The sequence below is a fragment of the Centroberyx gerrardi genome, chromosome 12, assembly GCF_048128805.1.
Source record: "Centroberyx gerrardi isolate f3 chromosome 12, fCenGer3.hap1.cur.20231027, whole genome shotgun sequence".
Classification (NCBI taxonomy): domain Eukaryota; kingdom Metazoa; phylum Chordata; class Actinopteri; order Beryciformes; family Berycidae; genus Centroberyx; species Centroberyx gerrardi.
The window spans coordinates 25,082,700-25,101,115 of NC_136008.1; the positions used below are offsets into that span (position 1 = coordinate 25,082,700).

Genomic DNA, 18,416 nt, shown 5'->3' on the forward strand with positions numbered 1-18,416 from the left:
CACAAAACTGATGTGTGCTGATGTAAAAATATCTGCAATGAATAGTGAGTTTGTTAGAATTTTCTTGCAGTGAAATGTATTTCAGCGGTAAATTAGACAGGACATGAAATGTTCATGTATGCATTGTGTTCTAAAGCTTTGGCCACCTTCTGTTTCAGTCAGCTGAACATTTCACAAGTGTGAATGTGAAACTCCTGAGAGGTTTGGAAGTTCTATATGCTGTTGAAAAATGTCAGTAATAGCACTCACACCATCTTTGCTCTTAGATATAGCCTGCAGTACAAGGTACATGTCAGTTCTCTTTCAATACAATCAGTTTAAAAGTAAATGGGAATTTGCTAATAATATGGTCATTCTATAAGCAGTTTGTATATGACAGGTTTTCCAATATTTTCATTTTGAAGAGAATTCACCCGAATATATTGAATTGATTGTGAATGGAACGTAAATGAACTTAGCCTTGCTGCAGTAGCCTTACTGACACATTTGAGAGGGATATACTGTATGCATATTGATGACAGTCTTTTCATTTTATTGTATATTGACAGTGGATTTTGAACTTTGAGCTTGTCAGCCTTAAAGTTATCACACTCATATGGAAAAGTCTGAAGTTAATTTAACTGGATCTCAAGTGAATAAATTACTAAGGAACTTGATGGTTCAGATCACTTTTGTTTGTTTTTTATGGAAATCAATAAAACAAAAAGAAATCAATCTTAGTTTTTATTTTGGTTGCTTTATAATGAAAGTAAATGCCTTTGCTGTGTGATAACACCTGCTTTTCCTTTTACCTTGTCATGTCTTCACTATGCAAGTCTGCTTTTGTATGGGGCAGACTGGTCCAGACCATCTCATACCTACACTGATATTATGTTCCATTTGTATTCATATTATTCATATGAACCAGAGATGGCAAGCTACGGGGAGAATGTCAGTGAGCTACTGTAATGCTGCATCCCTGTCATATGTAAACACCATCCATAGTTTCAATAGAAACATACCATGTTAGGCCCCTGATTATACAACACGGGCTTCACATCACATCATCCTGTATATATTTCTATCACTCATATAAACCTCTTAGTTTACACATAGATTAGATCTATATGTTCTCATCATAATCATATCATGTAGCGTACCTCAACTTGATTCAGAGAGCTTACTGAGCAGATGTTCGTGCAATGAATAAACCAAAAAGCTTTTGTTTTTTTCACTTTCTGCAGACATCTTGCATTATCATAGCTCCTTTATTTTCATTTTATTTCTTTTGCAGAATTAACTTGACAATATGAAAAGGACAGAAATATTGTAATTTTCAATTTACTTACTTTTCTAAGATCACCCATCATCGGATCAGCATCCAGCACTTCTTAATTGTACAAGTGGCAGTGTGGTACCTGTACAAGTTGATATAACTATTAGTGGCCCTGATCTACACACTGTAGAATTGCCTCCATGACATCATTAGTCTACAGTCAAAATTCCAACTATAAACTAGCTTGATATGCTAAAGCTGAGAGCCAGAGGGGTTAGGTTACACTTCATTTACCCACAGAATCTCATTTCCAAGAATATGAATCGAGACAAGGAACAACCTCACACAGTCATTTCATTCATTCGTTTAATTTAAGTCATATTTACAAACAGTCTGAAGTGCAGTAATTCTAAAATATAATCCATATCTACTGTACATTGCATTTTGGTTTGCAAATCGTTTACAGAAGTATGAAATTACTGCTGTAAAATAACATTTCTTAAAAATTAAGAAAAAAACAGACCACAATTATCATGAAACAGACTGAAAAAAAATAATAAAATGGGGAAAAAAAACAAACAGAAAATCTCTTCAACAACCATGGGCCTTTGTGCTTTGTGCACCTATTTGACAAGTCACAGCTCACATTACTTCAGGTTAATATTCACTTATTCTCTGTCTTTCCCCCACAGCAGACAGCTCTTAAAACGCATAAGAAGTCTTAAGGGGGCGGGTGGGGGAGAAAAAGCCAAAACCAATGGTTTGGAGTGCAAAACTGAGCCTGGCAGAGTATTGAAAGCCCACCATATACATTTATACAGATATGCACATTCTTCCCTGTGTATATCCTGTGATCTACTAATGATTTGTTTGCGTCTGTACAAAGTCTTGCATCTTTCAGGTTGCACTCGACTGATGCTCAAAAAGGGAAACTGAAGAGAGACTTCCCTCCTCACACAACAGCTTACCTCATACTGCAGAACAAATGCATCATAGATAAACATTTCAGCACAGTACAGAGAGTTTAGATACATTTTTCTATTCTTGAAAATCTCCGCAAACCTGACCAGGTTTCCAAAGGGAGTGTACAGAGCCTGTTCAGTAAGTCCGGAAAATTAAAAAGGTCCTCCAAAAAAAAAACACGCTCCCAAAATGCACAGCCTTGCATCTCGGTGTCCCTTTACAATTGCGAAAAGAAAACACAACACATGACGGTTATTGTTTGACAGCAGTTCTGAGAGAGTCGAGTATGTGTTAACAGGTAGGTTTAAGGAGGCTTGCTTGATTTGTGGAATAATCATTTTTATATGCGTGTGAAATCGTAAACAGTTGAGCCTTTTTTTTTTGTTTTTTGTTTTTTGGTGCTAGTGAGGTTGAAGTGTTTCATTCCAAAAAACGCCATACATCCTTTTTTGGACCACAAATTATTCCCTGGTACTCAGTCTTCTCAAAAATCCAAATGATTGCATTCTCAGAAATGTTACTATTTTGTAAGCATAGGTAGTTTAAGATATCGTTTTCCATAAGAGGTTTTACTCCCGTGATCGTTTTGACGAAGAAGGCGTCAAATTGCTCATTTGGTGGCGGTTTCATTTTGGAACAAAACTCTTCGCTGATCCTATAGTTTACTGTACGTCTGAATCCATCACAGTACAAAAACGAACACATCGAGTCCTCATACCTACACGTCTCCTTCGCACGATCATGATACAACCATGGGACTATATACCTTGTATACTTTACAACGGTCAAATGTAAAAAGACTTACATTGGAGGGAGTACAGCTTTACAAAACCTAGTACTATGCATCCAGCTGTGGCCACAGTGATCCCTGGCCACAGTGAATGGAGGAGGAGGCCCTTTGAGCCCTATTGGATTTATTATGACGAGATGCGGATGCAGGCAGGCGAGGGAGGCCCACACGCAGATCTGCACACACAGGCACGCTCTTGTTTGTATGCTCAGACACACACGCACTCACGCAGAAATAAATTTTGCTCGTACGCACTTATGCATGTACGCACAACGCGCACGCACACAGGCAGACACGCAACGATGAGTCTGTTGAGGGTCTCTCGTCAACTTTTCCCTCTGCAAAGTCAGATATGTTCTCCACCAATGCGGCCTGCAGAGACGCCACATCAATGGGTTTCCGGGGGGCTAAAACCTCGAAAAGCCCCTTTTCTGGCGCCGTGGTTAGTTCCCACGGCCGGTAGGTCCAGTCCAGTCCAGTCCAGTCCAGAGGAGTGGTCTTATCAACTTAAGGCAGGTTAGGTGGTAGCTATGTGGCAGGGTTGGAGAGTCCATTCATCCATCCATCCATCCTTTCATTCATCTATTTTCCATCTAATCATTCGCTCTCTGTTTAATCATCCGTCCGCTCCATCAGAGTCCCTCTCAATAGGGCTTGGCCCACTCGGCGTTGGGAGGGCTCCTGGGACTGCAGTTCCCCATGGAGGAGGAGGAGTTGGAGGCGGCGGAGTGTCCCTCCCAGAACATGGCGTCGCTGGGCTTGGGGGGGCTGGGGAAGGACCTGGAGCTGTCGTCCAGGGAGGCCTGGTTGAGGGGCGGGGGGGGCAGCAGGACGGAGCAGGGGTCGCTCCCGCCCAGAGCCTCCGCGGAGCAGTGCTGGGCCGACCAGAGGCCGTTGTACCAGCAGTCCTCCCTCAGGCCGTCCAGCAGCGGGGGGCCCGACGGGGCCCCGACGGGAGGGCAGGGGCGGCCCGAGCTGGAGGGGACCGGGGGGGCGCTAGGGGGGCGAGGCACGGACACCCGGAGAACTGGGTGGTTGTTGTTCTTCTCCACGTCGTCCAGACACTGGATCGGAACTGTTGAGGCAGCTAGGAGACAGAGGGAGGGATGAATAAGGAGAGGGACAGAGTTAGTTAACAAAAAAGTTAGATGTAGTTGCTTAGAAAGTTAGATAAATACATTCTCATGATGACAAATTGGCCACACAGAATCAACAGGTAGACTGTGGTAATGTCATTATTGGTAGCAGCAGTATCAGTGGTAGTATTTGTTGAGTCTGAGTTTGTTCATTCAACATTTCTTAAAGTCAAAGCCTGCCCAAAGCACCATCCCCTGATTGATGCCAGCACTGGACTGACAGGGAGGAGGGGTGTGTCACACAAAAAGCACCAAAGCCGTGTTTATTTTGCCAAGCCACAAATGCATTTTCACCAAGAATGATTCAACCCCACCTTTATGGATATGTGGCTGGGATGGATTCTGAAAAGAGAGAATATGGAGGATTGGGTTGGCTCATGGACAGAAACAAGTGTATGTGGCGTAGCCAATAAGAGAACGACATCCATCTATTTGACACAGTTAAGATCATTATATTACATGGAAATGTGATCTTGACCAGTTTTACCAGCAATGAAAAAAAATCAGTTTCTCCATTTTGCTTAAAGGTTTCAGATACATTTCTCCATCAACCGTAAATTGTCTGGGACTCATTTTGAGAATTTCATTTATCAAAGCACTTTCCTCCAGCTATTCATTTTCACAATCATTTTACAATTTTGTAGCTGTGTAAGAGAGCTGCGTGAAGAGAGAAAACTAATTTGGCTTTTGGCAAACAATCCTTTGATTTGAAGGGAGTGTAACTAAAACCATGGATACACCAATATATTACATAAGACTATGCTGTGATATACAAAATATTAAAAGCAAATGATTCCTTATTTATGAAGAAAAATGATATATAACAGTATGTCGCACAAAATTAGTCTATAGGCCAAAGACCAGATTTGTTCTTTTCATTGCTTTCTAAACAGGCAAAGAGAAAAGGAATCAGATTTCCCCATTTTGACTTCTAAATGAAGCCATCTACTCCTTCCTCAGATAGCTGGGTGAGGTCTAACTTTTGTATTTGACACTCTGGGCGGAATGACACCTCTATTCTCTCTTACACCTCTGTACTTTTCTTATTTATACAAAGATTAAACTTTGGTTTTATACTGAGATGGATAAAAAAAAACACTCCGAGGTGCGTTCGGCAAAGCATTTTTATCCCCGACTAGAATAGGCTGCATAGTAGAAGGTGAGACTAGGGAGTGAAAAATCACACATTACACATCAGGCTACATGTTGCATAGTAAAACCTCTGCACCATGTAAACACCACAGCCACCGAATCAAGCAATATCATAAACAATCACATGAAATTCACCAGAACAATATGAAAGCCTAATCAAACAATCCAGTATACATACACTAAGCCACGCTCCATTCATATCAAGCACAGCCATACGTGCATATACAAGTCAAATACAATATCCTAATCACACACACACACACACACACACACACACACATCATCGCTCTACTATCAAATCATCATCTTGAGCGGATAATAAAGTTTAAATGAGAGTTTCTCCTCCCGCTTTCTCTCCCCCCCTCCATTCACCATTCACCCATCCATCCCTCCCTTCTCCTCTCCCATGAGAGGGTCTCCTGAGTCCGGGATTTGAATAAAAGTGATTCCAAAGGAGGAACATTAGAAGAATACAGATGCACAATATCATTGAATAAATACATAGCCCCCCCTCTCCCTTTCTCTGCCACTCCTGCTTCCCTTATTTCTCTCCGTCTGTCTCATCTAAGTTACAGGATTACCCCTCTTATTCAGTGGAATAAATAGGCCAAGATTTATTTTCTTGCCATATTTCATTCTAATTTTCACCTCCTGGTCTCCTCTTCTGACACACCGAGGGAATAGACAACAAAGGTAATCTCTCCTGGGGTAGAATACATCATCTCCGAGGGAGAGAAGTGGAGGGACAGATCATTTCATGATGTCCTTTATCAAAGTGTTTGAGTACTTTGATAATAATCTGCAGTCTTATCACACCCTTATACAAATTGCAACAAGGAGCTGCAGGAGAGATCTTCTTAGTAAAGAGTACTTCTTCAGAGGAGCCTTCCTTTCTAGTGAAGCAACACTGGTAACTTCCTCCTTAAGCAGAGGAGAACTGTCCTTGATGTTAGCTGCCATGAGTTCCCATGTAGAGAAGCAGGGTTTCAATTCCAGCCACTGTACTTCAAGTGCACTTAACCCATATAGCTGACATCCAAAAATCGAAATCGCAATATGAACTTATGCAATTTCCAAATCGCAGAGGCTGCAATTGATTGCTTAAGAAAACAAAATCACAAAACAAAATGCTTAACTAAATCACTTTTCTTTAAACAATTTTGAGGTTAGAAAAATTTTATGACAAGAACAACTTGTGATGATATGAATCGCAGTTTAATTTGCGATTGCAATATTCTGTCAAATAATCGCAATTACATTTTTTGTCAATATCTTTCAGCCCTATGCCACCTGTATAGCATGCCTTTGTCTTACTCAGTTTATTTGCCTTTTTCCCCTTTAATCCCATGCAGTTTAAGCACCACACTGGCCTGCACAGAGCACCAATTCATCCTATGTAAAATGCTCTTAAGATTCCAATAATGTGCAACAATGATCTTGAGTGTGTAAGATTTTTCAGTGGGGAATCGTGGCTGAGAGCTTCCAAACTGGAGGCCTCTGCAGCAGTATTATAGATGACCTGACTCTAAAACTTGGCACTGAAACAATACAAAGGTGCTGACAGGTCCTCTAGGTGGCGTAATCTACCTTGCCTATTCAACTGTAGGGTAGAGGGAAAGACTGGTGTAGACTGGAAGCAGCACCATTAAGGTAGCTGGAGCAGATGTGCAACAGATGTGAAAGGATAATAATACTAATAGCATTTATATGGCACTTATCTAACAGCAGACAAGTATACAAGTGCTTTACAAGAAACAGAAAATAAATACAAAAGGTGATAAAATGGGAAAAGCATTCAAAAGAAAAGTGGTTGAAAATGAAAATGAAATAAAACCATAACAAGACTAAATAACACACGATTAGAAACTAGGTGAAATAAAAAAACACATAAAATCAAGCCTATAAACATACATTTTATGAAGCGGTTTAATAAGTTTAATAAGATAAGGGATGCTAGCCTAAGTTCCTCAAGCAGTCTCGGGGCCCTGAAGGCAAGAATCGCTTTCAGTCTTGAATCTAGACTGTGGGACAGACAGAAGGACCCAGGACAAAGATCTCAGGCTGCACTGATCCAACTGGTAACCAGTGGGGTGATGCTAATACTATACACTCCTATGGGGGATATAGGGGAGATACAGGATGCTATACAAGTGTCCCATGGAGGGGAGATTGGAGCTGAAGAGGTGTGAAAAGACAGCGGGGCAGCGGCGGTGTATCAGTATCACACATTTATCCGCACATACACAAAACATGGATGAGTGCGCATAAATTCAGCGTGGAATAACTTGTAATAGTGTGTGTGCGCTCACCTTGTCTGTTGTTGTTGAGCAATGGCCTGAGTTTCCTGACCAGGCCGGTTTGGTGCTTCAGCTCCAGGTGGAGACGAGTGATCTCGCAGCACAAACCCTCGTACGTCTGCTGCATGCTCCTCTCCCTGCAGGCACGGCACATTGGGTTTAAGGATATTAGTTTTAAGGCGTTTCTGCTTTCTTAGGCAGCCTCAGTGGACACAAACATGAGAGACGGTGAGAGGGGATTACGTGTGGCAAAGACCAAATTTGTGTCATTTTCCTTACTGTGCTTATTTGCAGGAAAAGTGTGCACAGCAGGGTTCCCACACTCACCTGGACATCAAGTTCAAGGACTTTTCAATGATTTTTAGTGTATTGTTTCATGAAATTCAAAGGCTCGAAATAGGCAGATTGTGAAGTAAGGCATGATACCGGTCAAAATGAAACATCATGGAGGCCTATTTTCTTTACCCATGATCTAGTCATGAAATCAAAGTAAAATCACTCATTTTGAAACTGAACACTGCTGCTATATCAACGCAAATATCCATCATGAGGTCAGGATTTGAAATACTTTCAAGGTCATCCTTTCATTTTCAAACACTTTCAAGGACCTGTTTATGTTTTTCTCAAATCTACAAACTTCCAAGGATTTTCAACACTGGTGCAAACTGGCAAATGTGGCAATTTGTGAGTCAAAGTACAAAGTCGCCATGCATGATGAACCAAGTGTTTTGATTATTAATTGTTTATTGGGCTAAAACTGCACTGGTGTATTACAGTTGTGATTCCTGTCACTTTCTTTGATAATCGGAAGGTCTTCTGTGCTCGGTGTGTGGGAAATGGCCAAACGATTCGCAAAATTACAAATTCTTGATATCATTCTGTCAACAGAGAACCTCAGAGTTCTGCTGTATGGTTTCTTTCTCTTGGAGCACACTAAACACAGTCACCAACTCTGGTGATTTCAAACCACAGAGGAGTTTCACAGGTGTTGAGCATCACCCTCATCATCACTTACTGCAACTACCAAACAGCTGGGGTTCATATTCCTTTAAGGCACATTTAGGCTACATTTCAGGATCCTACAGAGGGCAAAGATATTACTTCTCTACGACACTGTTGTTGTCATCACTGACAAAAAAGGATGGATTGTATTGATGGATTAAATGCTAAGCTTCACAATAACATAGTAAAAAAGGTATCATGCTGGTATTTGAGGCCAGCAACACCTAAAAACTGTCCTTTCCACACCTTAGGTAAAGATGCAAAATCTCATCAACACTTTGCCTTAACTTCACACACCTGCCTGAAACAGTGAGAGGAGATGAAGGAAAAAACTGAGGAAAAACTAAAGCTTTTCTTTTTAAAGCCGTGTGAAGACGGCTGACAACTGAAACAATTACGCTGCATCACAAACAGAGATTTTCTTCATGTAATGTCAGACAATGCTGTATAACTCATAGATTTACACTAGATTATCTCTGCTGAAAAAGTGGAGGGGCCAAGTCCATATGCCATAGACCCTGTATCCATGAACATATTTCACTGTGGAGATTTAATGAATTTACAAAAAAACACAACTGCACATGATTAAGTTGGTTTAGCCCACATTCATAGTTCTATTGCTTCTCAGATTAAAGTGCAGATCATAGACTGTATGCATACAGTCAGTTAAACAGGAAAACAAAGCTGCACCCTCCTCTAGTGGCCAAAGAAGACAACTACACTCCATGGTGCATTTACAGTATATAGCAACAGAGACCATGCAGGACAACACAGTGACATCACAGCCACTTGGAAACGTTCCAAATGTCCCAAACTTTCTCTTCATGTGTCATACCCCCAATTATGATTGGCAGTGACCATATTGTCTTTATTCTAGATGTTTTAACAAGGCACGTAGAAGCACATGCAGATTAGGGAACAGCGTGTGCAGTGAGAAGTGATGTGTTACATTAGTGAGGTCAACACAGAAGAGCCCTTTCAAGGTTTATATAGTTTATATATCCTGAAACTTTATGTAAAATTTTTTTATCTATATGACTGATCGCATGTGTCCAAAGTGTTAAATGGCTGCTTGTAGGGATGTGGTGGAAGATAACCCCGCCTAAATTCAGTTTATCCACCTTTATGTATGTGGAATGGTTTACCCTCTTTAGCCTGACATAAATCTTTATGACATAAATGTATAGATTTTTTTAGGCCTACTTTTAAGTACTACAATACTGTATTTGCTATCATGTAAACCTAAAAATTGCACTATTTCTCATAATTCAATCAATGTGATCATTTTCTGTTCTTTTCTACTATTATTGTCTCTATAGAAGTGATGTGATTTACCTGCCAGGCTACCTGTTGATTGCCCTCATGTGACCTCATTATGTTACTGAGTCACATGACATATGAACTATAGTTTCTTTGTTTGGAATGGTGTTCATGCACTGAGGAAGGCTGATTGAGACGGAAACGTCTGCACTTTGCACCTTTTTATTAAAGCATGATCATACACTTTATTAGTCTTTGTTAGTTAGTTTTTGCAAGTAGTGTGCAGGCTTTTTATCATTACACTCATTGACCTATTATTGACCTACGCACCTACAGTCATTTGTATTTGGACCTCCTCAAAGGTGCGGTGAGTTCTGTAGATCATTAATACATTTATAGAATACATCATGGTAAGTAGTTTCAAACTGATGTACTTTATATCAGGATGGGGTCTTTTAAGTAAAGAAAGCATAAATGAATGCATTTCTTTTTATTGTTTATGTTGGTGGTTGCTTACGATGATCACCAACTGGAAGGGCACCTGTTTATTCACCACTATGTCACTGGTTGCTTGTTTCAACTTTGTGAAATTAGGTGCCTTTCATACCTGGTGTTGTACTGTGCGTCACGGGTCTGATCCGAGTCTGGTCCGTTCAGCCCATGGGGTTCCTCCTAAAACAAAGTCAAGTTAGGATACACAGTGTGGAGCTGGTTTATGTGAAATACTCTTGATTATGTTATTCATTATAACAAATGACTTGCGCCTCCTCCCCTCCCACATCATTTCATCAGTCTGATGGTTTCCAGTTGAACCATACCTGCTCCCGCTCACCTCTCTCTACTAGTCTGTTTTTCTGTGTGGCCCTGTCTCACTCTTTCTTAGCTTCCCTCCCAACACCAATCCTTATCCTCTCTCTTTCTTTGTCCTCCTTTTCCCATTATCCCCTCCTCTCCTTCCAGCTCTTCCTCCCCGTCTTCTCTTACCACGCATCTCTCCAGCAGTCTGCTGTTTTCCAGCGTCACCTTTTCCAGCTCCTCCTGCAGCTTGTGGATCTTCAGCTCGGTGTTGACCGTGTCCACCTGCCAGTAGTCCTGAGGGCTGTTCAGGCTCTTCATCACTGCACACACATCCACAAGTGGACTGTCATTGTCTATGAGTAAATAAGTGCTGACATTTTAATTCCAAAGTGCTTTGTTGATTTTTTATTAAAATAAATTTAAAAAAAGGTTTGTGCTGATGTTTATCCTTTATTCCAAAAATATAGATGATCATCATTATAACTTCAATAATACTTGATAATGAGTTTTCCATTCACACTAGCAATTATTGGTTTTAAGTGACATGCTTGGAATTTAAATTAGGTACTATTAGGTACTATTGACTTGCCTCATGAAGACCTTGTCATCAAAATATTGCAAATAAAGCTACTATGGAAGCTATGAAAGCATATAGATACAAACGTATAAACAAAAAAACAAAACTATCTACCATTGTACCATGTAAAATATGCCAAATGGCCATGACAGACAAAGCTTGGTTCTGATCTGATATAATACTCCCATGGTTCTGATACTTATGAAACCTTCAGTTGGATGAATGATGGTTGTAATTCTCATCTAAAGAGACATTTGAGTGTTGTGCACTTTTTCAGTGAGAGACATTTGACTGTGTACTTTCGGACGATATAACAATTACACTCTAAAATGGCTTTACTATACACCTGACAGTAAGTACAGTCAGTGGTATGTGGCTTTTAAATGGTTAATTTGCCTCAAGGCTTCATTTGTGCTGCACATAAGATGAAAAAAAAAAAAAAAAAAAAGCAAACAGTATAGTTTGGAGTGAACAGCGGAGCAGCTGTCAGATAGATGGATGCTTGTGTGCTGAACCTGTACCTTGCCTGGTCCCTGAGAGAGCTACACTGCATGTGTGCTTTTTCATTATTCTACAGCAGAAAGCTGAAATGGGCACAGAATGTAGATTCACACTAGGTCAAAACTCTAAAGCACATAAAAGATAAGTATTGTGTGCAATAAATTCCGTTGTTGATATAGTGTTTAAATGATTGATCAGCTGTTATATACAGTAGAAGGCAGCCCTGTGTGCTCTACCTGTACCTTGGCTGGTATCCATCTCTGTCTTCAGCTGAAGCAGCTCCAGCTCTTTGGCCTGGAGCTGCTCCGTCAGCAGCTTCTCACTCTCGCTCTTCTCCTTTTTCTGACGGGAAGAGAGGGGAGACAGAGGAAGAGTCAGTGTTAGTACCTGTACCACAACCTCTATATCAGTCCCAGGTTAAGATCAGTGCACCTGATATGACAAGCTTGGTGGAGAATCTTGAAACACTGGGCGACTTGCTCGTATTTATCAAAGAGGACAGTAACAGTGTTGTTTATTCTTTACTTTTACCTCAAGTCTGCAGTTAATTAGGCAAATACGTTTCAGAACACTAACACAGGAGTACAACATCCGCCTTGAGTTTGGGAACAAAACTACAGTTGAAAAATTACAATTACGGACAAAAAGTTCCTACCTTTCAGGTTCAGTTTGAGGTTCAGTTTTTCAGGTATGGATCACACCTGATCTGTCACACCTGAATCAAGCTCTAGAGCCAAATTGAGGAAGGTTCACTTAATCAATAAACATACCAGTTTATTGAGCTCCAGCTGCAGGTCCTCCTTCTCTATATAGATACCTCGGTAAGCACTGAAGGCCTTGTTCACATACTGGGGACCTTCTGACGGAGGAGCCTCCGGCCTAAAGAGCTACAGCAGAGAGAGAAGAGAAGAGAAGAGAAGAGAAGAGGCAGATTAGTCTCATGTATATTTTAACTTGTATATCTGTGTCGGGAAGTTGCTCCCTCCTACCACATCTTGACGGGCCAGATGCTTCAGGGGATAAAACCAAAACCGATAAGAGATTAGCAGACTGCCAGAGAAGCGCCTCTCCCCGCGTGTTGTGTAGCATTATCATTTCAGCCTTCCCTCTGCGTTAAGAAGTCCCTCCCTCTTTAAATATTTCTCTCACTACATTATACTGTATCCTTTTGTTTTCAAAAGCAATTTCGAGAGAGTGCATCGCCCTTCTCTTCCTGTGTGCCGCGTTCCAACACATTCTCCGTTTGGAGAATTTTCCAGACCTCCTCTCTTGTTTTTAGACAGTGCAGATTTATTTCTCATTGTTTTACACCTTTGACTATAGGCCAACAATATTAATGATGCTGGCATACTCAGACTCTCCCAGGGGCGAGCATTTTGCACTGTGGCACTGAATTTGCTGACTCTTTCCAAACTTTCTCTGGGCGTTTTGTGTTGGTCCATACTTTTGATGTCCTGGAAAAATGGCAAAAATCAGTTTCCATTAATCTCCGTCCGCGGCCCACCCTCAGCAGCGTGTTCGTTTGCTCCTTCCTCCTCCACCTCTCCCCGTCTTTCTACCTCCCTCCCTAGCCCTCTGCTTCTGTACCTTATCCTCCAGCTGCTTGACCCTCTTCCTCAGCAGGGTGTTCTCTCGCTCCGTGTCCCGCAGCCTCTTCTTGATGTCCTCGTAGGCGGTGACCAGGGCGAAGTGCGAGGCCACCGACTCGTCGCCGGCGCACACCGACACGGGGCTCTCGCCGGCCGTGCCGTAGGCCGTCTCGTGCTTCAGGATGCAGATGTCGTCGTCCACCGCCAGGGGCTCCATGCCTGCACAGGCCTACTCCGTGGCAGATAGCAGACCTGGGAAGTACACGGAGAGTGAAAGATCTACTTTAAAAACAGAAAGAAATAAAAAGAATTCTATTATTTGCACTTTGTAATGACATTTTTGAATTGTTTACATTCTGGCAAGCCAATGCCATCGCTAGAATGATTTGTGGCTCAGAAATAAACATATTTCTGCACAGTCAGACTTTGTTGTCATTGAACTTTTATTTATTACATCGTATCGTGGTTGTATTGAATCGTAAACCTCATATTGCGTATCGAATCGTGACATAAGCATATCGTCCCATCCCTAATCTTGAAATATGAATGAATATCATGTATCATTTTTCTCCAAAGCAAATGGCAAGTGTTCTAACATGAATCCCCTTATATAGCTTATACATATTTGAAAATGGATTCAACATTTGAGCAGCAGGAGAGAATAAACTAAAGATAATAGTAATAATAATAGTACTGAAGACAGAAAAACAAACAATTACAACTAATTAAAAATAACCCAACACTGAAAATAATACAGCAAATGCTAGAGATAAAGGTGCAGCATGTTTATTGACATATTTACACGTAGAAACTGATATGAACGTGTGCATCACTAGTTATTCACCTTATCAGGTGAACAGACGGGAGAATATACAGAAATGTGTCCAGATGTGGAAATGTGGATTGCAAGATATTCGCATTGTCTTTCTCTTTATGCTTTACTGCTGGGTAGCTAGATAGGTAACAAGTCTAAAAAAACAGGTGTTTCTTGTTCACGTTAACAGAACCAATGAAGTTATGAACTGGACCTCCTTCTATTACTCTTTTTGAATATGAAAAGAGGAATTGTAGGAGTTATATGAAAATTTGCAACTTGTGTGTGAGGATTCATAATTAAGGTTCAATTTTCACAATAATAAACCTGTTTACTTCATTTTATTAGGGGTCCAAGCACTACAGGTGCTGGAAACCTACTGGTTTTGTTAAGATTGTTCTTCTACGTCTTCTTTTTCTGCCTTAAAACCATCTGGAGCACAGAGAGCTCACGTCCCACAATCACCAAATTTGATGGCTAGGTTTCAGATGGTGGCACTATAACAAGCAACTTTACCTTTTAGCCAAAAACTCCTCAATCGTTCGGCGTAGAATTAATATTTTTTCCCCCCTCAGACTCCCTCATTCAACATGAATCTGTTGCACAAACTGGTTCCATTACTGCCTTGATAGTTTTCCACCATTTTGAATTTGATCCAAAATCGACCAAATTTTACACACAGTTTTGATACTTGTAACTGCTTGGCCATGATGCATCAACAAAGTTGATGACTCTGATGCGCAAACAGGAAGGTGCATGATTCCTAAATGCTTCATGCTAGAGCAATCAAATTTGGTGGATAGGATTCAAATCTCCCCCACTACTCAGGCAACAAAAGAAAACAAATACCCTGATCAGCCAAATGGTGGCGCTATAACTAGAATATTTATTTTCATCAGATTCCTTCACACAACATGAATCCATTGCACATACTGGTTTCATTTCTGCCTTGAAAATTTTCCGCCACATAGGATTTTATGCAAAACCTCTACGCTATTTCTTCCACAATGTCGAATCCCCACAAAATTTTGCACACAGCATATTTGGACCTCCTGGATAACGGCTACAACACACTTTTGAAATTCCAAAGCGTTTGACTGTGCCACAAATTAAGCTGATGGTCAAGGTGTGCAAACAGGAAGTGGGGCATCATTTTTAAACATTTAAAGCTAAAGCAACCACACTTCGCATAAATGTTTGGAATCGACCCCAGAGTTTGTCAGACCACATATGGATGTGCTCCATAGCACCACCATCAGGCCAGCCCTGCAATAACATGTTTCTATTACTCCTGTAAAGTTGACACAGCAGCTTACACACAGCATAACTGCCTACATCACGGCTATTCCAGAGAATTTTGATGCATTTAACCAAAACACACAAGTGAAGTTGACAAACCTCAACATTTCATGCTGGTGGAATCAAACTTCATGTGCATATTCATGAAGGGCTTCCAAAGTGTCAGATCACATTTGGTTGTGCTCTATAATGTTGCTGCGACGACAAATAGTCAATTTTACAAACTGTGAAATCTCAGGCATCTGTGTGTGTTTGGCCCATGGCCTTGGACACTATGGCTTTATTTATTTACATTCATACAAAGAGCAGACATGACTGTAGAAAATGATTTTTGATTTTGCTGTACACCTTGATGAAGTGTGACAGGGCACAGGGACAGAGAGAAGTGGCTCGCCCCTGAATGACTGACCTGATTTGCCTCTTGTACTAAGGCCAGGTGTGAGAGAGTCCAGCGGACTCTTAGCCAACAATTAAGCAGTCTAGTCTACCTAACGAGATTACTGAAACAGTTAGAAGTGAAATCTCTCGCCTCACCTTTATACTTTCCGGTTAGTCTGGCTGGCCAGTGTCGGTGGCCGAGACAATGCAGCTGGCTGATGATGTCAGCGTGCAATGATGCAGCAAACACTGAGGAGCCAAGTTTTTAACGTTGTAGGCCCATGCTTTTTAACACAAAACAAGTTTCAGTGGAATATTGGGACAGGTTTTGACAAACTTACAAAGATATAGACCAAGAAACCACAGACACGCGTAGCCGTTTAGCTTAACGTACACGAGCGAAGACGGAAAAGGGTAGTGGCATGAAATCGAAAGTGACCCCAGCAGGGTACATAAACGAAACTAAACGTGAAACAGAATATGATGAGTATCATCAACTCGATCGACTTCCCTTGACAATTTATAGGAGAGCTAACAGCTAGCTAAGAATGCGATAACAGCAAGAAAGAGACTTATTTTATCCAAACAATGCAACGAAAAACAGCCAGGATCAAGATGTAAACAATGAATGTTGCTTTCTGTTTTGTAAACGCAGCTAACGCTGTTAGCTAGCTCTGACAGTCGACAAAACTGCTACTACACTGGTTGGCAGTTCCAAAGTATGATGCAGAATATAACATACCAGCTAGATAAGGAATTCAAGAGACAAAGAAAGACCAGTCTGGGCAGTGAAAAATGATCGTTTTGTTGTGATGATAACAGTTAGCTAGCGCCCAGCTAACGTCTTCTGGCTGTTTAACGCTAGGGTGAAGCTACCGCAGCCGACCATTTTTCAATCTCGACATTCACTAACCTTGTTAGATGCTGTTTTCAATTATGTCACTTCGTAAGCGTGTAGACCATACGGGATTATCATTTATATCATTGAGAGATAAAAATTGATATATTTATCAGAGAAAAACAAAGAAACGAAGCTGGATACTTCCACCGTGTCAGAGCTGACAGGTGAGAAAACAAAAACTTCCGGGAGTCACTTGACTGTCGAAGTCTTTTCGAAATAAAAGCACGGTGTGGATGGGAAAAAATAAGCCATCTATAGTGTGGCAATTCAGTTTTACATTGTAAAGCAGGATGTTTACTGGGACCAAATGTGGACATATAATGTTCAGATAGGCAACAATACAGACTAAAGTGCACAGAAAAAAGAGGGTGCCCTTTAGCTCTATGGTGCCATTTTAAAATCTTATCTATGCAGTAACGTTACATATCTATCTAACGAGACAATTGGCTACTATCGCGATATCTGTACAGCGGACGATTTAACTAAAGAAGAAGAATAAAATAAACCTTTCCAAATAACATTAAACTGACAGTTGGTTGTTATTTCCAGTGGTTTCATTGGCTGAAATGTGAGTGTTCAGTTTTTGCACCCCAAAACTCAACCATCTCAACCAATTTTCTGTTTATATTACCTGAAAATTGTATTGCCTCGAGATATAGATTTGTTAGCTTACTCTTGCGATTCTTCATTGACGGGACCGACTAGCTAGCTTGCTAACTTAACCTACGGTACATCTTTTCTCTTCCACTGACTTTTTCTGTCAAACAGTCATAAATTCTTGCCCGTGGTTGTAAAGCTAAATGGATAAATAATCTTATTTTAATCTTACAGGGGTTGTGTCACATTTTCTGTTATAATGCTGTTGTTTTTTTTTTTTTATCTTTTACAATCTATGCAGCTGAAGCCAACTCCCTGTGCCTCGTGCCGAGAAGCCTGTCCTGAATGCTGCCACCAACAGCAACAATAAGGATCCGGAGGCATCTTCTGTCTTTAATGAAAATAAGACTTGGGTTCAAAGTGGAGGCTGAAACCTAAGGTGATAACAATTGAGAAATGGTAGTTTATTTCCTTGTAATACAGTGGAACAGTTGCATAGGGATTGTTGTCTCATATTGGAAATTCTGACCATGAATGAAAAAAGAGCAATTTGGTTAGCAACATTTAGGTTGAAGCCCATTTCCTGGATTGAAGTCATTCGGCCCTTATCATCAGCAGTGATGTAGACATTTTGATGATTTGTGCTGTGGGACAAGTAATGACTTAAAAGCAGGAGGCTGCCATCTTTTCACAGTCAGCTCATTGAAAATGATTTCATACCCACTCGTTCATGTGTTTTTTGTCCTAGAGTTCATCCTGTAGATGAGGGCTTTTCAAAGTTTGGTTTGGGGCTCTGTTCTGTTCCAGAGGAAGATTAAAATGGACCAATCCCCAATTTATGCTGGAAAGTATCAAAAGTCATTGGCTTTTATGTTGCCAAAGGCTTCACTGCAAGTCCTGGCAATGTATATTGAAAACATTAGAGTAGCCTACAAGAAAGCCTGTGAAGTCATAGGTTGCGAGAAAATGATTTTGAATCTGTGTATCCAAGGTCCTCAGACATTTATTGATATGCTGTCACACAGATTAGGTTTGCTGTTGAATCAATATGCAAAAAAAGAGACACTTGAATAGGCGGTAAGAAAGATGCCTAACGCCTAGGCCAAG

At 40.8% G+C, this 18,416-nt stretch overlaps 1 protein-coding gene across 5 annotated transcripts; it reads right to left on the minus strand.

Annotated features, from left to right (window-relative positions):
* Positions 1 to 1,604: 1,604 nt before the first annotated feature.
* Positions 1,605 to 16,864, minus strand: azi2 (5-azacytidine induced 2). Of its 5 annotated transcripts, none has more exons than XM_071925458.2 (8): positions 16,725 to 16,864; positions 13,319 to 13,572; positions 12,502 to 12,618; positions 11,974 to 12,073; positions 10,840 to 10,973; positions 10,463 to 10,527; positions 7,606 to 7,730; positions 1,605 to 4,095 (listed from the first exon to the last, which is right to left on the minus strand). In XM_071925458.2, the coding sequence occupies exons 2-8, from the start codon at positions 13,535 to 13,537 to the stop codon at positions 3,653 to 3,655; spliced, it is 1,203 nt and encodes a 400-aa protein (XP_071781559.1). In that variant the 5' UTR covers positions 13,538 to 13,572; positions 16,725 to 16,864; the 3' UTR covers positions 1,605 to 3,652. The 5 variants fall into 5 exon arrangements, with proteins under 5 accessions (XP_071781559.1, XP_071781557.1, XP_071781558.1 ...); XM_071925456.2 differs by having other exon boundaries at positions 10,840 to 11,006; XM_071925457.2 differs by having other exon boundaries at positions 11,968 to 12,073.
* Positions 16,865 to 18,416: the final 1,552 nt, after the last annotated feature.